General features: G+C 40.3%; 1 protein-coding gene across 3 annotated transcripts in view; it reads left to right on the forward strand.

Annotated features, from left to right (window-relative positions):
* GALNT11 (polypeptide N-acetylgalactosaminyltransferase 11) overlaps positions 1 to 28,000 on the forward strand; it is a 125,234-nt gene that overhangs the window by 60,564 nt on the left and 36,670 nt on the right. For all 3 annotated transcript variants that reach the window (XM_030198319.1, XM_030198326.1, XM_030198333.1), the window contains exons 7-9: positions 1,854 to 1,971; positions 15,039 to 15,191; positions 23,899 to 24,117. In XM_030198319.1, coding sequence (XP_030054179.1) covers positions 1,854 to 1,971; positions 15,039 to 15,191; positions 23,899 to 24,117 — 490 coding nt within the window. The remainder of the gene's footprint in view (positions 1 to 1,853; positions 1,972 to 15,038; positions 15,192 to 23,898; positions 24,118 to 28,000) is intronic.

Genomic DNA, 28,000 nt, shown 5'->3' on the forward strand with positions numbered 1-28,000 from the left:
GATATGGAAGCTTTGGTTGATGTCATTTGTAATTTCCTTTAGATCACGTTTGAATGGGATGTAGATCGTTATGTCATCTGCGTATATGTATGGGTTGAGATTTTGGTTGGATAATAATCTGGCCAAGGGTGTCATTAAGTTGAAGAGGGTTGGCGAGAGGGGAGATCCTTGAGGAACTCCACATTCAGGTATTCATGGAGCAGATGTAGTCGAGTTTGATGTCACTTGGTATGATTTTGTGCTGTGGTTAGATCGAAAACCTGATTGGGAGTCGTGAAGTATTGAGAATTTATTTAGATAGTTGGTGAGTTGTTTGGTCACCATCCCTTCTGTTAGTTTGGTTATCAGAGGAATGGATGCTACTGGGGGGTAGTTGGTTAGATCACTTGTACTTTTCTTAGTATCTTTGGGTATAGGGGTGAGTAGAATGTTTCCTTTATCCTTTGGGAAGAGTCCATTTTGTAGCATATAGTTCAAGTGCTTCGTGAGGTTTGATATAAATTGTTGAGGAACAGATTTTATAAGGTTGTTGGGGCATATGTCTAACTTGAAGTGTGACTTGGCAAACCTTTTAAGGGTTTGGAAGATGGCGTTGTCCGATAGTGTGTCGAAGTTGATCCAGGTTCTGTCAGCTGGGTGTTCACCAGGGTTTGGGTCTAGGCAATCAAGGAGTTTGACGTAGTCGGTGGTAATGGCAGGTTTTGTGAGTCGTAGTTTTACAATTTTCTCTTTGAAGTATGTCGCTGCTGGTGTGTCTGTGCTGTTAGAAGTCACTGGTGTAGTGTCTAGTAATTTGTTCACAAGTTGGAAGAGTTTGTGTGTGTCCTTGTAGTCTGTTCCGATTTTAGTTTTGTAATATGATTTTTTAGTTTGTTTAATGGTGTACTTGTGTTTTCTTTGAAGTTGCTTCCAAGCATTTAGTGCGGAGTTGTCTTTCATTTTATTCCATGCTTGTTCTAGCCTTCTAACTTGTGTTTTTAGTGTTTTCAGTTCTTCGTTGAACCAAGGTATTGAGTTTTCTATGTGAGGTTCTGGTTTGGAATGGTGCTATATTGTCTAGTATGCTTTTTTACTCCTTATTAATGAGATGTCATATCTTTCTGTTCAATAGTTTTCTTGTAAAATTTGAAAATTACTTATAAATAACCCCCCCCCCCCAAAAGAAACAAATTTACAGTAGCCTAAGCCCTAAAAAGGTCTCTCGGCCTAGGGATGTTATTATTTGTGTCCAGGATTTTGAGAACAAGGACAAAATCATGGCAAAGCAAAGAGACCAGGAGTTGCAGCATATCAGCAGCTTCCTTAGAAAGGAAAACATTCAATACAAATGTCTTTTTTTGTTTTGAATTCATTTTTACAGTGAGTAGAACAAAACCAGTAAGGATTGTTTGAAGAAGCTTGAAAAGAGGTAGAGGTTTCAGTTAGGCTGCTTATTGTGCATTATGAAATTCTTTGGTTTGGTTCCATGGTGGCTGCTGATACTTCTACCCTGTACCAAGTTTCCAAGCATAACAATACAGGTTACATGTAATCACTGTAAAATGATTTCTTATGGGAGAATTAATGTAAGAGTAGCATGGCATTCTGGGGTGTATGTTGCAGGGAAGCCCATCATTGCTACTCATATGGTTGTTGGCACTTACCCTCATTCCTTATAGTACATTCAGAGATCATAATGATACTCCGCAGCAAAATAAGATGTCTTATTGCTTATATGTGTACAATCCACTGCATTATTACAGAATGATTAATCCTGTGTTTGGACATGTTAATACTTGAAAAACTCTGTTACATTATAGCTTTGTTCTTGAAGATAATGTTAAACATTAGCATCCATGTTTTTTTTTTTCTAGGTCACCAACGATGGCTGGAGGTTTGTTTGCAATGGACCGTGAATATTTTAATGAACTTGGTCAGTATGACAGTGGCATGGACATCTGGGGTGGAGAAAACTTGGAAATATCGTTTCGGGTAATTCTGCTTGAAATGTTTATTTCAATTGCTATGTAGTATACCATGTCTGAGAGTACAGTCATTCATTTTAAGGCCCATTTTACTTAGCTCTTCAGGATCAGAATTGAAAGTCCAGGTTGGGATTTTATTTCAGCAATATTTTATAAAGGATCTGATGATCATGGAACAATCAGTAACATAATTTATAAACACATGCAGGAATGCACATGTATTTGCTTACACATGCAAGTAGGACAGTCAAATATACACGTTGAAAAATTGAACAGCACAAAACCAGTCGCTTCCACATGAAGCGCTCCCTAGTTTATAAACCTAGACGTGTAAGTGCAGCTAATTAAGTAGTGAGGCCACAATTTTTACTTTTCTTTATTTTGGAAGGGGAAACAAATAGTGGGGATAAAGGAGAATTGCTCCCTTTGCCTTCATGTGGAGCCTTGGTTATACTTTTGATCTGCATAAAACCCAGCAGGGAAATGATTTCCCATAAAGCTCTTTTCCTTTTGTGAAAAAGAATACATGTATAGATTTTTGTTGCACCAAAGGGTACAACCAAACCATGCCCTCCCTTGAAACCTCACCATACCTTCGTCAAAACCCACTCACATCAGAGGCCATTCTCTCAACATCATTTCTCATAAATTCTCCTCTGACCAATACTTCACTATATCCGACATCGATTGGTATCCCATTCCATGGTTGGATCACTACAAATCATCCTTCACCTTGCAATGGCGCAGAAAAGGTCAGCCCACATCTCACGTCCCTACCACCATCCTTACCAGAGGATGGATCGATAATGTCAAATTCTGGCAAAATATCTATGCGAACAATTGGTCAATCCAACCTAATTCAGATCTGTTTCTTACACTTTGGGGTAATAGGTGCACAATGATATTGGATGAAATTGCACCTCTACGACCCATGACTACACATAAATGAAACCCATCACCATGGTTTAACGATTTGCTGAGAAATGTAAAATCTCAAACCAGGAAACTGGAAAAAGCATGGAGCAAATCCAGAGATAATCTTGCCTTTATCACGTGGAAACAATCGCAAAGAAACTATAAATACACCATCAAACATGCTAAAAGAACCTATTATACACAAAAAATTTCAACGTTTGGCACAGACATGAAGAAACAATTCCAACTTATAAAAAACCTCTTAAACACAGATCCAGTGACATCATCACCTTTAAATCGTCCTTCTGCAGATCAATTGGCAAAATACTTCAGAGAAAAAGTAACTAATCTTCGTAACTCAATCTCTAAAGATAACTCCACTATTGACACCTTCCTTGACGTACTGGACCCTGGAACTGATGAAACACCTGTTGACCGTTACTGGACTAATTTTACCCCCCTTACTACTGAAGAAGTCATCATAACCATATCAAAACTCTCTAGATCACAATGCCACCTTGACCCCTGCCCCAACTACCTTCTGAAAAGCGCCCCTTCATGCTTTATCTCTGATCTCACCTCCCACTTAAGCTTTTTACTTCAAAAAGGCTCTTTCCCCATCAAGCATGGTGCCGGAAAGAATATTTGAAGCGGGGGAGTCGGAGAAACTAAACAAATTCTCTGTAACCTTGGAGGATATAATGGGTCAGTTCAGCAAGCTGAAGAGTAGTAAATCACCGGGACCTGATGGTATTCATCCCAGAGTATTAATAGAACTAAAAAATGAACTTGCGGAGCTACTGTTAGAAATATGCAATCTGTCCCTAAAATCGAGTGTAGTACCGGAAGACTGGAGGGTAGCCAATGTTACTCCGATTTTTAAGAAGGGTTCCAGAGGAGATCCGGGAAATTATAGACCGGTGAGTCTGACGTCGGTGCCGGGCAAGATGGTGGAGGCTATTATTAAGAATAAAATTGCAGAGCATATACAAAAACATGGATTGATGAGACAAAGTCAGCACGGATTTAGTGAAGGGAAGTCTTGCCTCACCAATCTAATGCATTTTTTTGAGGGGGTAAGCAAACATGTGGACAATGGGGAGCCGGTTGATATTGTATATCTGGATTTTCAGAAGGCGTTTGACAAAGTGCCGCACGAAAGACTCCTGAAGAAATTGCAGAGTCATGGAATCGGAGGTAGGGTATTATTATGGATTAAGAACTGGTTGAAAGATAGGAAGCAGAGAGTAGGATTGCGTGGCCAGTATTCTCAGTGGAGGAGGGTAGTTAGTGGGGTCCCGCAGGGGTCTGTGCTGGGTCCGTTGCTTTTTAATGTATTTATAAATGACCTAGAGATGGGAATAACTAGTGAGGTAATTAAATTCGCCGATGACACAAAATTATTCAGGGTCGTCAAGTCGCAGGAGGAATGTGAACGATTACAGGAGGACCTTGCGAGACTGGGAGAATGGGCGTGCAAGTGGCAGATGAAGTTCAATGTTGACAAGTGCAAAGTGATGCATGTGGGTAAGAGGAACCCGAATTATAGCTACGTCTTGCAAGGTTCCGCGTTAGGAGTTACGGATCAAGAAAGGGATCTGGGTGTCGTCGTCGATGATACGCTGAAACCTTCTGCTCAGTGTGCTGCTGCGGCTAGGAAAGCGAATAGAATGTTGGGTGTTATTAGGAAGGGTATGGAGTCCAGGTGTGCGGATGTTATAATGCCGTTGTATCGCTCCATGGTGCGACCGCACCTGGAGTATTGTGTTCAGTACTGGTCTCCGTATCTCAAAAAAGATATAGTAGAATTGGAAAAGGTACAGCGAAGGGCGACGAAAATGATAGTGGGGATGGGACGACTTTCCTATGAAGAGAGGCTGAGAAGGCTAGGGCTTTTCAGCTTGGAGAAGAGACGGCTGAGGGGAGATATGATAGAAGTGTATAAAATAATGAGTGGAATGGATCGGGTGGATGTGAAGCGACTGTTCACGCTATCCAAAAATACTAGGACTAGAGGGCATGAGTTGAAGCTACAGTGTGGTAAATTTAAAACGAATCGGAGAAAATTTTTCTTCACCCAACGTGTAATTAGACTCTGGAATTCGTTGCCGGAGAACGTGGTACGGGCGGTTAGCTTGACGGAGTTTAAAAAGGGGTTAGATAGATTCCTAAAGGACAAGTCCATAGACCGCTATTAAATGGACTTGGAAAAATTCCGCATTTTTAGGTATAACTTGTCTGGAATGTTTTTACGTTTGGGGAGCGTGCCAGGTGCCCTTGACCTGGATTGGCCACTGTCGGTGACAGGATGCTGGGCTAGATGGACCTTTGGTCTTTCCCAGTATGGCACTACTTATGTACTATGTACTTATGTACTCTAACATATTACTAACACCTATCCCAAAGAATACAAAGAAACCTGTGAATGACGTTACCAACTACCATCCAATTGCATTCATACCTCTAATCACCAAATTATTGGAAAACAGAGTGACCTCACAACTTAAGGAATATATTCAGAAATTCTCCATCCTCCACGAGTCCCAGTCAGGCTTCCGACCTGCCCACAGCACTGAAACGGTTCTTTTAACCTTAATATCTAAATTCAAACTTGAAATAGCAAACGGATACAACATCATCCTCTTACAATTTGATTTATCCAGCGTTTTGACATGGTTGACCATTCAGTCCTTACCAAACTCTTGGACAAACTTGGGATCGGTGGAAACATTATCAACTGGATTAATAACTTCATTACTACCAGATCCTATCAAGTCAAAGGAGCTACAAATCTATCATTCCCATGGTCATCAGAATGTGGAGTACCACAGGGATCTCCACTCTCACCGATACTTTTCAACGTTATGATGATCCCCTTGGCCAGAATACCAACCAAACATGGTCTAAATCCTTTCATTTATGCCGATGACGTCACCATTTATATCCCCTTTAAATTCAATCTGTCTGAAATCCATGACAAAATCAATACTGCCATTACCACTCTAACCTCCTGGGCTAATGCTTTTAAAATGAAATTAAATAAAGAAAAAAAATGCAGTGCCTGGTTCTCTCTTCCCAATACTCCCCTTATCTCCCGACTACTCTCAACACCCCTGATGTCAAACTCCCCATATCTGACAACTTAAAGATACTGGGAGTAACGATAGACAGCCATTTATCTTTTGATAACCACGCTAAACTCACCAAGAAGAAAATGTTTAATATGATTTGGATATTGAAACGAGTGAAGCCTTATCTCCCACTCAACACTTTCCGGAACCTGATACAGTCTATGTTATTACCCACGCCGACTACTGCAACAGTGTCTTTTAGGATGCAAAACCCAAATACTGAAGAGACTCCAAACTGCCCAAAACATGGCTGCCAGACTTATTTTTGGCAAATCAAAATTCGAAAGTGCATCACCTCTTTGAGCAAAGCTTCACTGGCTCTTCATCAAAGTAAGAATAAATTTTAAGATCAACACAATGACCCACAAGATCATCCACGGTGAATCACCTGGCTACATGAATGAATTGATCGACCTCCCTGCTAGAAACAGATCTATTTCTTCACGAACTTATCTTAACCTACACCTTCCCAATTGTAGAGGAATTAAATACAAGACCTACTACGCATCCAGTTTCTCCTTTTTGGGCAGCCAGCTTTGGAACGCTATACCCAGACCAATCCGACTAATAAATGACTTCTTGCTCTTTAGAAAAATGCTGAAAGCTCATCTCTTTAAGCAAGCCTACCCAAATGCCTCAACCTAATCTCGCCAACTTCCACTCCCAATTCTGTTCTGACTTAAATACCAACCTCCCATCCTTCTCTTTCCATCTCTCCTTAATTTTATCCCTCCTTATCCTTTCTCCCAAATTAAACTATCCTATCCTGTCTACCCTCTTTTATCCTAGTCATATATTATCTAGCTCACCTTATCATACACTACTAAGGCCAACTTTACATTGTTTTACTACTGTTTTATTAAAATTCTATTAACTTTGTATTTCAAATTACTATGTAAGCCGCATTGAGCCTGCATTGTGTGGGAAAGTGCGGGGTACAAATGTAATAATAATAATAATAATATCTGCATGGTGTGGATCCTTATGTGTAAATGGAGGCTTATCTGTATCTACAGCTGGCTTTCTGAAATCACCATTTAGACGTTCATGAAATTTATCCTTGTACATGCTGCTGTTTACATATGTAGATGTTTCTAAAATAACTCCTTTTACTCTATTAACTACACAGAAGACTAGTTTAAATATCATGGATTTTGGTACTTTATGGTGGAAATTTTATAATGAGGCATCAAGGAGTCGAAAATGTGCCTATTTTATAAAGACTTCAACAGAATGTTTCAGTTATATTAAGGTTCTCATAGAATCCAAATATATTTTTTAAAGGACCATCATACACAGTAGTCTACTAGAACTCCATTTGCAAATTATATTAATAGGTCCATTTTAATTATTTCCCAAAATTTCCCATCCACAGTAGTATATTCAAATGTTTAGTGCTCAAATATATAAAACTCCAAAAATTGGACATTTTTAAATTTTAAAAGAAGCAATACTTGGCTTCTAAATGAAGTAATCCCCTTAGACCAAATCACCAACAAGATCAAGTTTCTTGCAGAGCTCTGCGCATCAGGGTAGGATACTACTTTTAAGTATAATTCTTCTGTGTCATCCATGACTACTTGGCCCATGGTATGCTAAGGAAAGTCTTGAGCATCCCTGCGTGGGACCTGACAGCACCCAGTTTGATTGAGGACTGTTGAGTTCCCTGGGGCTCTGTTAGCTAGGAGGGCTTCTCCTCTAGCTGATTCTAACCTCAAGGTGGCCAAGGCCATGGGCTGTAGCAGTTTTTGGAAAATAGATATGGAATTGTGAATGTTTTGACCTAGATGTCCTATGCAAAATGGGACTTATGTTTTGAAACTGGTTATTTTTTATTTTATAACATTTCAGACTAGTAAATCAAAAGTGAACCTTGCTGAAGAAATACAAACTATACTTTCTTATTACAAAAGAAACAATAGAAAAGAATATAAAAAATCTGTAATTCTTTCTCAAGAAAAAGAAAGAAGCATAATTTTATATTAGACTACAAAATTAGAGGAGGGATGAGAATCACTACATGGGAGATATCAGGAAGTTTAACTAAGTAAATAAGCGTCAAGCAGGTGCAAAGCACAGATTGAATGAAAAATCTTAGTTCTGGAGCAAAGAAAATGAAACCCACCCCACTATATTTTATTAAAACATTTTACATTTATAAAGATTAAAAAAAGAAAGACATCCTGAGGTCTTGAACCTCTTTTTTTTTTTTTTTTCTTTATAGACAAAAATTGCTTCCTTCTCACTCATGTAACATTTAGTTAAATTCAGACCATCTGCTCCATAAACAGTGTTTAAGCGTTCTGAAAGTAAAGTTGCATAATGTGATTAATGTCCTGCTCAAATATAAAAAAAAAAACAAGGTAGTTCTACATTGCACATTCTACTCAGAGTTTTCCAATAAGGATTAAATTGGAAAAGCCTGATAAAATATATCTTATTGACAGGAGGTATAGCACCTGATGCTTTTCCAAGAGCCTCAATGAGATCATGTTTAAATCTTTTGGAGTATAAGCTAGTGTTTAGGGAGATTCAGAAGGTGCAGATTTAAATGCCTATTCTGATTTTCTAGTTGCTGCATCATCTTATCTTGAATCAGAATTATTCTTACATTCACTTCCTTTCCTCTCATCTATGTAATCTATGCATACAAATTTTGGTACAGGACTCCTGAGTAAGCAGCAATCCATCAACCTTTTGAATTAAACAATATATAGTGCAATTATCAACCACCAAGTCTACTCTAGTTAATGCTACCCATAGAGATTTTCGAGTCAGCACTGGAGGTTTAATCCAGCAAGAATTTTACTGGGGCAAATCTGAGGGCATATCTATCTTCTCAGGCTCATATGGTTCCACCACAGAGGTCAGGAAATACTCTATTCCCTGCACCACAGTCTTGCCCCCATTTTTGGAGCTCCCACATTTTATATTTTATTGATTCTACAATATATTTTTTATTGTACACCACTGTTATGTGAATGTATAGACAGAGGTGTGACCAGCAGAAGAAAGGAGGTGTTGATGCCCCTGTACAAATCGTTGGTGAGGCCCCACCTTGGGTATTGTGTTCAGTTTTGGAGGCCTTATCTTGCTAAGGATGTAAACAAAATTGAAGCGGTGCAAAGAAAAGCTACAAAAATGGTATGGGATTTGCGTTACAAAACATATGAGGACAGACTTGCTGACCTGAACATGTATACCCTGGAGGAAAGGAGAAACAGGGGTGATATGATACAGACGTTCAAATATTTGAAAGGTATTAATCCGCAAACGAACCTGTTCTGGAGATGGGAAGGCAGTAGAACTAGAGGACATGAAATGAGGCTGAAGGAGGGCAGACTCAAGAAAAATGTCAGGAAGTATTTTTTCATGGAGAAGAGTGGTGGATACTTGGAATGCCCTCCCGCGAGAGGTGGTGGAGATGAAAATGGTAATGGAATTCAAAAAAGCGTGGGATAAACATAAAGGAATCCTGTTCAGAAGGAATGGATCCTCAGAAGCTTAGAGGAGATTGGGTGGCAGCACCGGTGTTTGGGAGGTGGGGCTAGTATTGGGCAGACTTCTACGGTCTGTGCCCTGAAAATGGTAGATACAAATCAAGGTCAGGTATACATATAAAGTAGCACATATGAGATTATTTTGTTGGGCAGACTGGATGGACCGTACAGGTCTTTTTCTGCCGTCACCTACTATGTTACTATGTTATGGTTTGTTGCAAAGGGCAATATATAATATTGCAATAAACCATAAACCATCATTCTTAGATGCATTCCTCTGCAAGGCCACAGGGTTGCTAACCATAACAGCATCAGAAGAGGTGCTATGAGAGGAGTTCCAGAGCAGGACAGAACTTCACTGGTAAGTTATTTACTGGGAAATTGCTTTTAAACTTGGGAAAAGGTAGACAGAGTTAAATAGTAATCTCGATGTCTTTATTTTTGTTACTCTGCTTATTTAGCAAAGGCAGTTTAAGGAATAGGGTTTTGTGTGTCATAAAGCTTTTATTACAGTTCTGTAGGCTAGCAGTTAAGGGACTATTCTGGAGTTTACCATATCATCAGTGTAGAACAGAGCTGATATTCATAGGAAACCTCAGTTTAGAGTTTTAATTCCCTCCCATCAACCACTTGCCTAATCTCTGATTTAAAGGGTCTTGAACCAATTAAAAGGCTAGAAAGTTAATTGGGGCATCTCTATCAGCCAGTAATTAGTTATTAGAAATAGTCTACAATAAGGCTCATTTTCAAAGCACTTAGCCTCCCAAAGTTCCATAGAAACCTATGGAACTTAGCCTTCCAAAGTGTTTTGAAAATATGCCTAAATGTCTATAGAGGGGAACCTACAGATAACAATAGTTTTTTTTTTTTAATCCTAAATATTAGCATAGCCTATAATATACTAACAGTTGTAGGTGATGTCAGTTTCTAAATTCCTACTTCATTAGCAACTTGATTTAGAAATTATCAATACTAACATGCAGGCAGCAGTCCAGCAGCAAGATGGGAGCTATTTAGTCTTTTGCACTGTGTCACATGTTTGATTATCTCCCAGTTGGTGAGAGGTTGTATGTGTGTACTTGGTGCAAAATACTGCTGGCCCTCAGGGAATGGGTCCGATCCCTGGAGGCTAGAGTAGCAGACTTGGAGGAGCTAAGGCAGACAGAGAGGTATACAGAGGAGAACAACAGGGGTGTACTAGAGAAGTCCCACCTCCAGTCTGGCAACCTCTTTGCTGCCATGGAGAAGAAAGGTCACCTGAATGGAGAGCATCACCTTGGAGAGGCAGAAAGTGATCCTGTAGCTAGTACCTGCACCTCAGGGGAAGCAATATCCTCTCGCGCCAAGGATATGTCTCCAGGGGCTTCTGCTACTTGGGATTCTCTACTTGTGACCTGAATTGGCCACTGTTGAAAGCAGGATACTGGGCTTAGATGGACCATTGGTCTGACCCAGTATGGCTAGTATTCTTATGTAAATTATGGTGCTTGAAAATCCATTCCTGACACCTGTGTCAGATAAAATGCTTCACTCTGCCAGTCACACATTAGACCTAGTCATTTCTAATTCTACTAATTTGCCCCTCAGTAAGAATGTTTGCTCAGTGTCACTCTCCTGGCCAGATCATGTTATTCTTTTTTCATCCTCCTTTTCCCCATCTAATACCGAATACTGTACCCAAAGTTACATGCTATTGATCTCTCTTCCCATACCCCTTTTTCTACTGACTTTCCAGATGACTTTGCTGCTCACATTTCTCTTTGGAATTCAATTCTGACTGATAAACTTAACGATATAGCCCAATTACACTTTGCAAAGGGACGAAATTCAAAACAAACCCTGGTAGCATCACAGCCTTAAATTGCTGAAACATCAGGTGTGGCATGTTGTTCGCCAATGGCGCAAATATAAATCTGCTGATATACATTTTGCCTGTAAGGCTCAACAGAGGTACTATAATACACAGTTTAAAAAAAAAAAAGCCAAATGCATTATTATAACGATCTTGTACAGAACTCCTTTGATTCTAACAAAAATTTTCTGTCTTCTCAAATCTTATCTGACCATCTCAGGTTGAGTTTGTATATGGTTCCTTCTGCTGATGTATTAGCCCAGTTTTTTCTTTCTAAGGTGACTTCTTTTCTTGTAACCTCATATGATTCAGAACCAAGCTCTTTACCATCAACGCCCTACTTCTTCTTGGACTTTTTTCAATGTATCAATCTGTGATGCACCTTCTAGATCCCTTGCAGAGGTGCATTTCACCACGTGCTCTGGACCTGATTCCGTCAACCTAGATCAAATCATCTACCGTTCGTCTTTTACCACTTGTTCATAAAATTGTCACATGTGGAGGGGCATAATCGATAGGGATGCCCAAGTTTTGCTGAGGATGTCCTCGCAAAATGTCCCGGCGGAGGGGCGGGGAAACCCGTATTTTCGAAACAAGATGGGCGTCCATCTTTCGTTTCGATAATACGGTCGGGGACACCCAAATCTTGACATTTAGGTCGTCCCTAGACTTGGTTGTTTCTGATTTTCAGCGATAATGGAAACTAAGGACGCCCATCTCAGAAACGACCAAATGCAAGCCCTTTGGTCATGGGAGGAGCCAGCATTTGTAGTGCACTGGTCCCCCTGACATGCCAGGACACCAACCGGGCACCCTAGGGGGCACTGCAGTGGACTTCAGAAATTGCTCCCAGGTACATAGCTCCCTTACCTTGTGTGCTGAGCCCCCCCCCCCCCCAAAGTCCCCCAAACCCACTACCCACAACTGTGCACCAGTACCATAGCCCTTATGGGTGAAGGGGGGCATCTAGATGTGGGTACAGTGGGTTTGTGGTGGGTTTTAGAGGGCTCACATTTACCACCACAAGTGTAACAGGTGGGGGGGATGGGCTTGAGTCCGCCTGCTTGAAGTGCACTGCACCCACTAAAACTGTTCAAGGGACCTGCATACTGCTGTGATGGACCTGAGTATGACATTTGAGGCTGGCACAAAATATTTTTAAAGATGTTTTTGAGGGTGGGAGGGGGTTAGTGACCACTGGGGGAGTAAAGGGAGGTCATCCCTGATTCTCTACGGTGGTCATATGGTCAGTTCGAGCACCTTTTTGTGCCTTGATCATAAGAAAAACAGGACCAGGTAAAGACGTCCAAGTGCTCATCAGGGACGCCCTAATGGTCTCACAATCTAAGTTGCATGTGAAGCATTGGAGGATGAAGGACATAAAAATGTCAGTGGAAGAATCAAGATTTGAACTCTTGCTTCTCTAGTTAGTCTGTCTTTCTGACTTTTAACATACTTCATTCAAAAACATAATGCACCAATATTCAACATAATGACATTCTAACACAGTCTTGGTATATACTGATATACAGTGGTGGAAATAAGTATTTGATCCCTTGCTGATTTTGTAAGTTTGCCCACTGACAAAGACATGAGCAGCCCATAATTGAAGGGTAGGTTATTGGTAACAGTGAGAGATAGCACATCACAAATTAAATCCGGAAAATCACATTGTGGAAAGTATATGAATTTATTTGCATTCTGCAGAGGGAAATAAGTATTTAATCCCTCTGGCAAACAAGACCTAATACTTGGTGGCAAAACCCTTGTTGGCAAGCACAGCGGTCAGACGTCTTCTGTAGTTGATGATGAGGTTTGCACACATGTCAGGAGGAATTTTGGTCCACTCCTCTTTGCAGATCATCTCTAAATCATTAAGAGTTCTGGGCTGTCGCTTGGCAACTCGCAGCTTCAGCTCCCTCCATAAGTTTTCAATGGGATTAAGGTCTGGTGACTGGCTAGGCCACTCCATGACCCTAATGTGCTTCTTCCTGAGCCACTCCTTTGTTGCCTTGGCTGTATGTTTTGGGTCATTGTCGTGCTGGAAGACCCAGCCACGACCCATTTTTAAGGCCCTGGCGGAGGGAAGGAGGTTGTCACTCAGAATTGTACGGTACATGGCCCCATCCATTCTCCCATTGATGCGGTGAAGTAGTCCTGTGCCCTTAGCAGAGAAACACCCCCAAAACATAACATTTCCACCTCCATGCTTGACAGTGGGGACGGTGTTCTTTGGGTCATAGGCAGCATTTCTCTTCCTCCAAACACGGCGAGTTGAGTTCATGCCAAAGAGCTCAATTTTTGTCTCATCTGACCACAGCACCTTCTCCCAATCACTCTCGGCATCATCCAGGTGTTCACTGGCAAACTTCAGACGGGCCGTCACATGTGCCTTCCGGAGCAGGGGGACCTTGCGGGCACTGCAGGATTGCAATCCGTTATGTCGTAATGTGTTACCAATGGTTTTTCGTGGTGACAGTGGTCCCAGCTGCCTTGAGATCATTGACAAGTTCCCCCCTTGTAGTTGTAGGCTGATTTCTAACCTTCCTCATGATCAAGGATACCCCACGAGGTGAGATTTTGCGTGGAGCCCCAGATCTTTGTCGATTGACAGTCATTTTGTACTTCTTCCATTTTCTTACTATGGCACCAACAGTTGTCTCCTTCTCGCCCAGCGTCTTACTGATGGTTTTGTAGCCCATTCCAGCCTTGTGCAGGTGTATGATCTTGTCCCTGACATCCTTAGACAGCTCCTTGCTCTTGGCCATTTTGTAGAGGTTAGAGTCTGACTGATTCACTGAGTCTGTGGACAGGTGTCTTTCATACAGGTGACCATTGCCGACAGCTGTCTGTCATGCAGGTAACGAGTTGATTTGGAGCATCTACCTGGTCTGTAGGGGCCAGATCTCTTACTGGTTGGTGGGGGATCAAATACTTATTTCCCTCTGCAGAATGCAAATAAATTCATATACTTTCCACAATGTGATTTTCCGGATTTAATTTGTGATGTGCTATCTCTCACTGTTACCAATAACCTACCCTTCAATTATGGGCTGCTCATGTCTTTGTCAGTGGGCAAACTTACAAAATCAGCAAGGGATCAAATACTTATTTCCACCACTGTATTTAACCTATCATGCTTATTTTAGAAGCTCTGTTTGTGTTTTGGATGTCTGAAAGTTGGCATTTAGACATACATATTGCATTGAAGGTTCAAGTCCTGATTTTATAAAACCAGGATATGTAAATCTAAAGCTGCAGTACGTCCATATAGCAGGGGGTGTGGCCTGTGCGTATTTTGGATGGGAGGGGCCAAAATATAGATGTCCAACTGATTGCAGAAGGGGAAAAGACAGTCATGTCCAAAAAGATGGATGTCCACATTTAAACCTGGTACTTGGCACATACAGATTAAAGAAAGATGCTCCAATTGAGAAGTTCTCCACTGGATGGCATAAACAAAGTCACAGTAGGTAATCACAGTTTAAAAGGGAAAAGAAAATTAGAAACAGCTACAGTGGAATTTGAACCATCAACCTCTGGTTCTCTGCCCTGGTTATTACCCGGCTACTCTAACCATTAGGCTATTCCTCTACATAGATGTTTCTGTGGTTATTTCACAATATGGACATTCCTCTGCTGCCACACACTCACACTATTTTCACCTTTTGTCTAGATTTGGATGTGCGGAGGAAAGCTTTTAATCATACCATGCTCGAGGGTTGGACACATTTTTCGTAAGCGACGTCCGTATGGATCACCGGAAGGGCAAGATACCATGGCACACAATTCTCTGCGGCTGGCTCATGTCTGGATGGATGAATATAAGGTAATAGGGTTCCATTTAAGTGATGAGATTGATGATATTTATGTAGTGTAGAAGCATACTAATAGTCTTAATTGTCATTTTAATTGTTGCACGTATTGTTGGAGAGAGAATCCCAGTATTGGTTTAAAATCCAGAAATGATATCTATACATTCACCTAGGAAGTTTGATTTACATTCTGTATAGAACATCATGACCTTTTTTTGAGTACAGCATTTGTTAGAGTACCACTGGTTTGGCTTAGTCATTTTCAGGGTCAGAGCAGATGTATGCAGCAGGGATCCCCCACACCTCCAGAAGAAAGACTTGATATGAAGTAAATGACATAAGAACATGAGAGAAACTAGGCTGAGTCAGAATAAGGTCATTGTAGCCAGTCTGGGTTATGAGGACCTGACATTCCAAAGAGTAGATTAGATTTCTTCTAGCTCATTTCCAGAAATAAGCAATGGCTTTCCAAGTCTACTTGACTAATAATTTATCAGTATTTCCTCCAGGTATTTGTCCAGACCTCTTGTAACCATGGTATATTAGTTGTTTTGGCCATGTCTTCCAGTACCAGATTCCACAGCTTAATTGTGTACTACATGAAAAAATACTAAGATTTGTTTTTAGTTTACTGATTGTTAAATTCATGCAGTTTCCTCTTGTTTTAGTGTTTGAAAGGGTATCCTTTATTTTATTTTGGGGTCCTTTTACTAAGGTGCGCTGAAAAATGGCCGGTAGTGTAGACGCGTGTTTTGGGGGTGTGCAGAATTATTTTTTAGTGCACCTACAAAAAATGCCAAAAATGGAGGTGCTGTAAAATGAAAATTGCTGTGCGTCCATTTTGGGTCTGAGACCTTACCGCAAACCATTGACCTAGCATTAAGTTCTCATGCGGTAATGGTCTATGCGCTTCAGAAAATTAAAAAATATTTTTCAGACGCGCGTCAAAATTGAAATTACTGCAGGGGTCACGCAGTAACCAGGCGGTAACTCCAGTTTGACGTGCGTAGGTGCCTACGCGACTTAGCAAAAGGGCCCCTTTATAGTAAATTTTTGCAAATAATACAAGTAATACACTTGCTTAGAAATCCAAGAAAAGAGTTAACACACACACTAATAAGATTACATCATCAAAGAGAAACCCACCCCACCCCCCAGTAAATCAATTTAAATCTCCCTTCACATCAGTCCCCCTCAGAAAACTTGGAAGGAACAATCAAGAAAAAATCGAAATAATCCATTCCCTAAGGAAAAAGAAAAAAAAAAGACCCCAATCTAAACCCGTATTCGGTAACTACTGAGATCTATCTAGCTAGGATTTACAAGTTGAGGAAATTTGTTGTCCAGAAAACACTGCAGTTGCTTAGGGTTAGGGTTATAGAAGTATATTTCACATTCTCAAACTTCACCATACATTTTACAGGAAAACTCAAAAAGAAAATACCATTATTCTGAATTACTCTTGTTCGCAAACTCAGGAACTGCTTCTGCCTTTCCTGAGTCTCTTTGCAAATATTTGGAAAAAACTGTTCAAAAACAGTTCAAGTCTGTTGAAAAAAACAGGGTTAGAACATCTTATTTAAAAACAAATGACACAAGTAGAGTTGCTCGGTCTTCCACCACTTCCATGGAGATCTCTAGTATAGCAGTTACATTCAAACTGTCTAGCAATACCGCAGTCCCTTTGGCCACAATTTGCTTTCTTTTGTAGGGTAGATAGAAGACCTTATTCAGTGAGGGTAATGCCTCAGGTGGCAATTTCAACATTTCTCCTAGTTATTCTTAAATAATCCCTTGGTGTCATATGAGGTATCCAGGGGAAATGTAAAAAAAAGTAAAATTTAACTTCCTGATATTATTTTCCAATATTTCATGCTACCGATGTAGTCCTGATAAGTATCTTACTTTGAACTTCTTGTACTCTGGCAACCTTCCTGCCTAGCTCTTCCCAGGAAGCTGAACCACCCACTGAAGTCCCTTCATATTCTATGAATTTAGATGTTATACACTCCAAGTCCTTCTCTACTTGGAAAAAGTCTTTTACTCACGTATAAGCTTAATTTTGTAATAGCCTGCCAGATAGTTTCAAGGTTTACTAGCGTTGTTGGTAGAACACTCCCATGCCACAGAGCCGCCAGTTATCCCCATATCTAACCTTTCCAACCTACTTGTGATTTTATAAATTTGTGTCCTATTCCCCGAGTTTCTTTTCCAAGCTGAATAGCCTTAGCCCTAACCCTTCTCTGAACCTTTTCTGCTTTTGCTGTAGCCTTTCTGAGATGGAGCAACTGCACACAAGTGAAGGTGCAGTCACCCCATGAACCATACAGAGGCATAATGATATTCTCAGTTTTGTTCTCCATTCCTTTTAAATAATCGCTAACATCCTAGATTCTCTTTTGGCAGCTGTGGTACATTGGAGTGAAAATGTCAACATATTACCCCTGATGACTCCCAAGATCTTTTCTTGACTGGTGATTCCAAACTTGGAACTCATCACTTTATAGTTAGGATTATATCTTCCTATGTATATCACTTTGCACTTGTCAACCTTAAAATTTATCTGTGACTTATGGGCTCATTTTCGAAAGAGAAGGATATCCATCTTTCGACATAAATCGGAAGATGGACATCCTCCCAGGGATGTCCAAATCGGTATAATCGAAACCCGATTTAGGACGTCCCCAACTGCACTCTATCGCAAGGATGGCCAAAGACCAAGGGGGTGTGTCAGAGGCGTAGTGAAGGTGGGACTTGGGTGTGCCTAACACTTGGACGTCCTTGACCCATAATCGAAAAAACCAAGGATGTCCCTGATGAACACTTGAACGTTTTCACCCGGATCTGTTTTTCTTACGACTAAGGTACCCGAAATGACCAGATGACCACCGGAGAGAATCGGGGATGACCTCCCGTTACTCCCCCAGTGGTCACTAACCCCCTCCCACTCTCAAAAAATAGCTTTCAAAATATGTTGTTTCAGCCTCAGACGTCATACTCAGGTCCGTGACAGCAGTATGCAGGTCCCTGGAGCAGGTTTAGTGGGTGCAGTGCACTTCTGACAGGCGGACCCAGCCCCCCCTACCTGTTACGTTTGTGAAGGAAACAGCGAGCCCTCCAAAACCTACTGTACCCACATCTAGGTGCCCCCCTTCACCAATAAGGGCTATGGTAGTGGTGTGCAGTTGGGGGTAGTGGGTTTTGGGGGGCTCAGCACTCACGATAAAGGTGCTATGTACCTGGGAGCAATTTATGAAGTTCACTGCAGTTCCCTCTAGGGTGTCCGTGTGGTGTCCTGGCATGTCAGGGGGACCAGTGCACTACAAATGCTGGTGGCTCCTCCCACAACCATATGGCTTGCATTTGGTTGTTTCTGACATGGATGTTTTTGGTTTCGAAAATCGACGAAAATCAGAAGGACCATGTCTAGGGACGTCCAAATCTAGGGACGGCGAAATTTAAGGATTTGGACATCCCTGACGGTATTTTCTTAACAAAAGATGGACGTCCATCTTGTTTCAAAAATACGGGTTTCCCCGCCCCTAGATCTTGCCGTTTTGCAAGGACATCCAAATCACAATTTGGACGTCCCTTTCGAAAATGCCCCTCTTAGTCTCCTAGTCTCACAACATTTTTCTGTAGTTGCTTGCAATTCTCTGCTGTTTTATCTGCAAATTTAATCACCTTACTCATTGTGGGAAACTGACCATTAATCCTGCTCTTTTATTTATTGTTTTTAGCTAGTGAATAATTTAGGGTCTTTTTTGCCCCCACCCAAATTACCAGCCAAAACCAATTTGCAGAGATAAGACCCAAGGCTATGTATGAGAAAGCAATAGGATTTATTCCTTATAAGAAAAACAATTATTTTATTATTACTTGCCAATGCAGATACAATTGATTAGTTTCTAATGGGAGAGCAACCCTGCTTGCACAAAGGTACTGGCTGTGACTGTCTCCAAAGAAGTAGCAAATACAATCACTTATATACGTTCATTAACATAACAGGTCATACCTAGGTGATCTGACAATAATCACACTTATTGGATATATGATAATATTATGGTTAACACTGATTGGCTATTATAATAATGTGGTTAGTACTTACTGGAAAAGCTAATAATGGACTAGCTCTTCCTGGAAGACTAAGTCATCTTCCTGAGGAGTTATCTTGTTCTATTTTTCACTAAAACATTTGTGACCACCATGTTGCTAAACCATTTTACTATGTTTTTCCACCCTCACCCCTTCCTCATGTCTGCTTGCACCAGGGTGTCTCAACAGATCATGAGCTGAGCCACACTGGAGTTCAGGCCAGTGTCACACAAGTTCTGGCCTGTCAGTTTTTATAATCATTTTAGGCCTGAACCAGTGTTAATGGTTAGGTTCATTTTCTACACTAGTTTTCAATCCACAGTAGGGCATTGACTTCTAGCTGATTTTATTTTATTTTTTAAAATTTTCTGAGGAGTTTCCCATAAGGGACATTGTAAAAATGTCTTCTGAAAAACCAAATATATTATATCAACTGACTGACTTGTTATTTTATTTGTTACATTTGTATGCCACATTTTCCCACCTATTTGCAGGCACAATGTGGCTTACATAGTACTGGAGATGCGTTTGTAGACTCCAGTGTAAACAAATACAGAGTGATGTTGAGATAAGATAAAGTTCATGTGGTACAGCCACATAAGGGAGTCGTACAATGGAAGAATTGTGTTATGTCCATTCCGTATTTTAGTTTTGTTGTGTTGCAGAGATCAGGCATTTATGTTGGGTTGGTAGGGTATGCCTTTTTAAACAGAAGTTTTTAGTGTTCTCCAGAAGTGTAGGTGGTCGTACGTAGTTTTCAAGGCTTTTGGTAATGCGTTCCACAATTGTGTGCTTATGTAGGAAAAACTGGATGCGAAAGTTGATTTGTATTTGAGTCCTTTGCAGCTTGGGTAGTGCAGGTTTTAGGTACATTCGTGTTGATTCGGATGTGTTTCTAGATGGTAGGTCGATCAAGTCTGTCATGTATCTCGGGGCTTCACCGTAGATAATTTTGTGAACCATTGTGCAGATTTTGAAAGCAATGCGTTCTTTGATTGGGAGCCAGTGTAGTTTCTCGCGGAGGGGTTTTGCGCTATCAAATCAGGGTTTTCCGAAGATAAGCCTGGCTGCCATGTTCTGAGCGGTCTGAAGTTTTTTTTAAGGTTTGTTCTTTACATCCCGCATAAATTCCATTGCAGTAGTCTACATGGCTTAGTACCATTGATTGTATCAGATTGTGAAATGTTTCCCTGGGGAACAATTGTTTCACGCGTTTGAGTTTCCACATTGAGTGAAACATTTTCTTTGTTGTGGATGTCACTTGGTTCTCTAGTGTTAAGTTGCGGTCCATTGTAACGCCGAGGATTTTCAGGCTGTCTGAGATAGGGAGGGTGTAATCTGGGGTGTTGATAGTTGCGGGGTTGTCCGCGCTGTGTTGGGATGAGACAGTGTGTTTTTTCTTTGTTGAGTTTTAGTTGAAATGCATTTGCCCAAGAGTCCATGATGTTCAAACAACAGGAACTGACAACAACACCCGGTCCCACACACACCAAGGTAGAGTCTGAGAGAGGGCGGCAGGGGCCAAAAAATTAAGAAGTGGGATGGATCCCGCCCCCCTGCCTTCCTGTTGGTCAAGTTTGAACAATAGGATGGCGAGAGGTGAAACGCACCAACCCGTGGGCCCTGGCAGTGAAAACCACCCAAAAAGCTGCTACCCGCGGGAACCCACCCAATTCTGCGGTAAAACCACGGACATTTCAACTCTGAATTGTGGGCACAACTTGCAGAACAGGCTGACTGCCTCTTTATACAGTTGAAGTTTCCCAGAGTGCCTTTAAGGACAGATCAGGTTTGTACTGCATGAAAAATAGCTTCAACCAGAGAATTTTAAAGGGAAAAAAACCCACATTCTTTTATGGCCATACTTCAGCAGTGCTTTTACTTTCCATTTTGAGCCTTTTCTAGCCATAAACATTGCATGGAAAGAACCAACAGGATGACTTTGGCAGAGTTTGGGGTGCTAGAACATTCCACAGTCTAGGCAAGAGGAGGAAATAGCCAATTCAGCAGGCAGAGGGAGATTACCTCCTTAGAGGGGGTTAATTATGCTTCAGTGAGGAAGTTGTATGGGAGAGAGATGCTGGTGGCCCTTATTTTCTAGAGCTTGATCTCTCGGTATCTTGTTTGATGTTTACTGTGTACGTGATATACCACTTAAGTTGGCAAGCAGGACAAAGCAGTGTACACTAAAATTAGTTAAAAAGAACTGATTGTGAGATAGAAATGAATATAACAATCAAATAGGATGGGAAGAAAGACCGCAATCTAAGTAACCCAACCCCTGGTTCCTAAAGGCCAAAGTAAAATAAATAAATAAATAAAGTTGTCTTAAGTAAGGTCTTAAATTTCTTCAGATGGTTCAGCATGAACGGTAGAGGGAAAGTTGTTCCAGAGTTTGGGAGCCAAATATTAAAAAGTAGAGTGCCTGGTCATTTCATTATGAGCTTATCTAGGGTTTGGGAGAACTAAGCAAAAAGACCTCAGGGACCATGTCAATGGGTAAGGAATGGTTAATTAGGAAAGATGCCTAGGGTGATCTAGGTAATAAGCCTGGTTTTTTTTCCTCAGAATATTTGCTGTGGAGTTGAAGTGACTCCAAAAATGGAGACTTGCTGCCACAAAGCAGTATAACATAAAAGAGGAAACAGAGCAGTAGAGCCATGTAGATGGAGGAAGTGTGGAGTTTGTGGATTATAAACTACAGGAGAGCGCACAGACAGCAGTGTCAAAAGGATTTACATGCCATCACACCGCTGGGCCTCTCAGAAGATAATGATGTAAGGGGGGTATCTCAGTGTTTGTCCCATGCTCAACTACCTCCACTGGAAGGCGCTTCCATTCATACACTACCCCTTCTGCCAAGAAATACTTTCTTAAATTATACTAGAGTCTACCTGTTTTCATACTGATCCTATACCTCATTCCAGAGCCTTCTTTCCTTTGAAAAAAAAAGGCTCAACTTGTATATTTATACCTTGGAAGTATTTTGTTCTTGTTTGTTCCATGTAGTTTTATTAAACAACCATTGCAAATACATACTACAAAGGTAAGCCCTAAAAGCTGTAACGAATTTTAGTATTCCTATTCAATTACGGCCCCAAATACATTATTTGTATTCTAATCTAATCACAATATTTCTAGACCACTAGATCCGTTCCCAAGCGGTGTACAATTGACAAGGCCGTAACAAAAGTACAATAACATAAAGACTAAAAGTACAGTTTAAAAAGATAATAGCTAAAACAGTTCAGATGATAATTCATTACAGTATTAGACATTCAAAAATCTCTTTAAAAAGTGTTTGTTTTTTTAAGCATTTTCCTAAAAGTCCATAGACCGCTATTAAATGGACTTGGAAAAATTCCGCATTTTTAGGTATAACTTGTCTGGAATGTTTTTACGTTTGGGGAGCGTGCCAGGTGCCCTTGACCTGGATTGGCCACTGTCGGTGACAGGATGCTGGGCTAGATGGACCTTTGGTCTTTCCCAGTATGGCACTACTTATGTACTTATGATAAAGATCGCGCCTTACCTCCAATGACAATTCATTCCAGATTTGGCCGAATAGTGATTTAAATTTGAATATGAATAATCCGGGGCTCTACAAGTGTTTATTTAAGTAGGATTTAACACAGATATCTGATTCCACATTGCTTCTTTTTTTTTTTTTAAAGCTCAATTCCCATTCATATTCGGTATTTGGCCGAATAATAAAATATGCTATTCGGTGCAGCTCTAGAACAAATCAGTCCTCAAATTACATCAGAATTAACCACATCTATACCAAGCCTGACCTATCAATGACAAAATTAAGGGCCCTGTTTACTAAGGCGCACTAACATTTAGCGCACGCTAACGCTAGAGACACCCATATATTCCTATGGGTGTCTCTTCTATTAGCCCGTGCTAATTTTTAGCATGTACTAAAAATGATAAGAGCGCCTACAGCATGGTTTAGTAAACAGGGCCCCTAAGTTTCCAAGGATGATTCAGAATCTAAAGCATGAGCAGACAAAAGGTAGCTAATTGTTCAAGCTCAAAGAAAAGATATCCTTTCTGCTGATAAATCACCTTACATTTACAAGGATAATATAAAAAGAATAAGACCACCATACTGTAACCCTTGGTTTCTATGCCAAAATGTACCATCTATGAATTTGAGTCTCCCAAGTAACATTTACATAAATTCTAACTACAAACCCCAAAACACTTCTATCTTCTAGGAAAAAAAAATCTAAGTATCTGACTTCAAAATAAAACTAACCAACAGTTTTGCAGAATCCATATTCTCAGCTGATAATCTTGAAGACATGTCCAATTTAGATATACCAGTATTTTCTTTTACTTCTGTCTTAGATCCTCTGTCCTCTTTTTATTAAATTAATTCATTATTATAAAACTCAACTTTGATGGCAAATTTGAGACCACAAGTGTGTTTTGGGGAATGACGAGAAATGAAAAATGATGTACCTGTAGTGATACTCCTTGCATTTTCCCACAGCTGCCTTTTAACTTGTCCATTTAAGGCAATGCATGTTATTATATATATTAGAATTGTGTTGTAATACTGCATGTTTGTTTCGGAAATAAGAGCCTCTGTCCTTTTCTTTTTTTTTTTCAATATAGGAGCAATATTTTGCTGTAAGACCAGAACTGAGGACCAGAAATTATGGGAACATTAGTGAGCGTCTGTCACTAAGAAATAAATTGAATTGCAAATCTTTTAAATGGTATTTAGTCAATGTCTACCCAGAAATGCAGATACCTGGGCCTAATGCCAAAGCACAGCAGCCAGTTTTTAATAATGGAGGGCATAAAAGACCAAAAATACAGCAACGTGGAAGGGTAAGAAATGGTTTCATTTTTTTTTTTTTTAGAAAATCTGTTTTCCTTCTTATGAGTTTAAAAAATGATTTGTTAATTGAATTTAATAAATGTAATTGCATTCCACTGTGGTTTGGTTTTATTGGATTTTATTTTATACAGTAATGTGAAGTTCTGAGGTAATAGTTAAGGGCACTGTTTACTAAGGCACGCTAGCGTTTTTAACGCGCCTACAATTAGCACGCACGCTAACCGTGTAGGCACCTATAGGGATATTGTAGGCGCGTACACAGTGTGCATTAAAAATGTTAACACGCCTATAGCACGGCTTAGTAAACAGGGCCCTAAGTGAGCTGATGTCCAGAATAGTGCACATTTATTCAGAAAATCTGGTGAACCTGGTCGCTTGAATGGGGTTTGTACTTAGTGTAAATATGTGTTTTATTGAATTCTGAATGAATCCAAAGTGGGAAATTGTGTCCATTTACAAGAGCAGTACTTGTTAGGTGCATGATATTTTTTTTCTAAATGGTATTGATAAAGAGGCACAAAAAGCAATTGAAAAATCATCTAGAGGACATGAGAAATCATATTATAATATTAGACTTGTAAGTAATCATTTTGTTTTTCTGCATTGCATTTGTGGAGTTTGTTGGCATGCTGTACTATTCTTGATGGAGCCTGGGAACCCTACAGGCCTTGTTGCTTTTGCCATGCATGGATGAGAATTTAGCTTCAAGCAGGGACAGACAGTATGGGAGGCCAGAAAAGTAATCTTCACAGGCCATAGTTTGAGGACTCCTTGTACTAAAGTGACCATGCAGCACTTTGTCAGGGGCGATGACCTGCACCAGTCTTTGATGGATACTTAGTTCTAATATTCCATCTTTATGTTTGCAATGGTGTAAAACCAAGACTTCTCAGCTTGTCCCCCTTGACATAATGCTATATGGTCACCCTATAATATAGACACTAGTTTGTGAGTAAGGGACAGGATGTTCCTATCTGCATGCTCTGTTTCTGTTCTCAGATAATGGATTTGGGAAAAATATTTAAGGGATAAGTTCTCCCCTTTAATCTCTCCATCTTTGCTATTCCTTCCTCAGATTATGCCAGCACTATCAGGAAATTTCACTAGCCTGAGGGTTATAGGGTGCTGCTCTGAGGCAAACCCTCTGTCACGTGTTGAAGCAGCAGTGGCCATTACAGTAGCTAGCTTTTTTCCCTTGAGCTTCAGTACACCACCTCTGTATTGACCTTTACCATCCCAAGTGGTAAGGTATCCAAACCCAAATCCCCTGTTATCACAGTGTCCAGCACTACAGCCTGAGTCATGGAGTGGGCTAATTTCTTAAGTTTTATTATTGCGTTTTGTTATCTGATTTATTTTGAAAACAGATTGCATACCACCAGTCCAAGAAATCTTTTGGATTGTTCATAATCCAATATAAAATCCAAATTAAAAAAAATAGCAATGCTGACAAATGATACATCAGCTAAGAAGACAATAAAATTGCATACATGATGTTCCCTTTCTACCTAACAACACAAACCGTTGTAAACTCGAAAACCATACAGGAAACAGCGAAGATGACTCAAAGGAATACCTTGACAATGCTTAGTGTCTAAAAGTTTATTGTACAACTTTATAGGCTCGACATGGCAGTGTTTTGGCTGACTGGCCTGCCTCAGGAGTCTGTCAAAGAAGTCTAAGCAATGAGGTCAATGTTGCTTTCAGTATAAGTTGTGAAAACCACTATATATACTGGTATAGTGGAACCACTCCGTGAAGTACTCTGGTTTTGGCAGGAAAGAGAAAAACTGCCAAAACGTATACTTTAACTTGATAGTGGTGAGGTACGTTTTGGCTGGTTTTCTCTTTCCTGCCAAAACCAGAGTACTTCAAGCAGTGGTTTTCACAACTTATACTGAAAGCAACATTGATCTAATTGCTTAGACGTTCTTGAGAGACTCCTGAGGCAGGCCAATTGGCCGAAACACTGCCATGTTGAATCTACGAAGTTGTACACTAAACTTTTAGATACTAAACATTGTCAAGATATTCTTTTGAGTCATCTTTGCTGTTTCCTGTGTGGTGTCCCTTTCTACCTACATCACCCATCTTATATATAGTTATTGAAGGCGTCCTGATAGAGGAACAGCTTCAGCTTTTTCTGACAACATATAATTGTTCCTTTAGCTCCAAACTTCTAACAGTTGAAAACAGAAGAGTTGTTGCCCAACTGAAAGCAGGAATGACAGGGGATATGCTCCTCTAGTAATACTGATTTTCAGTTTCAGGTGCTTATGCCTTAGAACTTATTTTCTTCTTTTTAAAAAGCAAAGATTCCCTTACTAAATGGAAAGAAACAGGAGAGAGGGATCCAAAGCATGGGGACTGAAGCACAACAGGCCTCGAGAATGGATATATGAAACAAATTTTAATAAAGGACCCAACATGGGCCATGTTTAGGTAGAGTGCCTGCATCCAGAGGTTGTCAGTATTAATGATTGAACAGACATATATATTTCTCTGCTCATTCAGTGCAATTGAACAGATCCAAAAAATACAATGTTACAAACATCACATCTAATTAAGTCTGGTTTGTTGAAGCTGCATATGCATTAGAACTTAAGAATAGCCTTCCATAGCATCCAATCGGACCAGTCCAGACCAATAGGTTGTGTTCATCTACCAGCAGATGGAGACAGAGAATGAAAATTAGTTGTCACTTGATTTGCCCCATAAGGGTATTGTGCTGCATGGAATGTTCATTTTTAGTTCTGTCTCTCAAGCAGATGGATGATAGGCTGACAGCCCTGCTTCTGATCTGGTTTCTAACTAGTTTCAGATGAACTTTATCGTTTTGGGGTTTTGTGCTTCTGAGCTAGTTTTATACTGAGTCTCGGTTGACTTGGGGGGGGGGGTGCCTGTTTGGCTTGTCTCCAGAACCAGCTTCTCAGCTGTGATTCAGTTGAGTTAGGGGTGCCCTCCTGGGCTTGTTCTTCTCACCCAATTTAATATCTGGGTTTCAGTTGCGTTGGGGTGCCTTCTATGGCATAAGCTCCTGTTAAAGAAAAAAAGGCAGCTATTCTGTGGACCTGAGGTATATCTGAGGTCTCTGAGATCCCTGCCACCCCTCCCCCGGACCGTCGATGTCTCCTTTGGAAGTCAACCTGCATTTGGTGAGCCTGTTATGATTTATTTTAGCTATTTCAGTGCATTAGTGTGGTCTTTGTTTCTGTTTCTTTTTAAATATACACAGGTATCTGGCTTATTCATTCCTCACAGCAGAGACTCTTTACTGCTGAGCTGCATGAGTTACTAAAAGAAAGCCTTGTTCTTGTTTCTTTAACAACTAATATTTGTCTGAGACTCTATGTGGAGGGCTAGCTTTTTGTTCATAGATAATGCTTTACATTTTCTGTCTGTCTTTTCTTGCCAGAATGTTCTTACTGTTTCTGTCAGATGGTGTTTGGTTTTTTTTTCTATCTATGGTGCCTAACTATCCTAGCTGTATGACTCTCAATAGACAAATCTGGACATTTATTGGCTCTTCTGTCCTTACGTTTGGGGGGAGGGAAAAAAGAGGCAGCTCACATTAAGTGCCTCTCCCTTTTATTTTTTCTCAGGTGTGGATGCTGAGGTCAGATAATTGCTAATCTTGAGAGCTGTATGTCAGTTCTCATATCAACTGTATGTTGTGCTTTATGTAATCTTAATAATAAAACTTTGTTTCTATCCCTCTATATCTGAAACCTTCTAAGCAGGGAACAAAAATAAATACAAAATTTGTAACAAAAACAACATAAAATACAATAAATAAATCAGCACTAATATAAAGTCATCCACTAGCAAAACTAAAATAGCATCATTAATCTAAAAACCCATATGCTTGAACAA

This window comes from Microcaecilia unicolor, chromosome 1 (assembly GCF_901765095.1).
Source record: "Microcaecilia unicolor chromosome 1, aMicUni1.1, whole genome shotgun sequence".
Taxonomy (NCBI): Eukaryota; Metazoa; Chordata; class Amphibia; order Gymnophiona; family Siphonopidae; genus Microcaecilia; species Microcaecilia unicolor.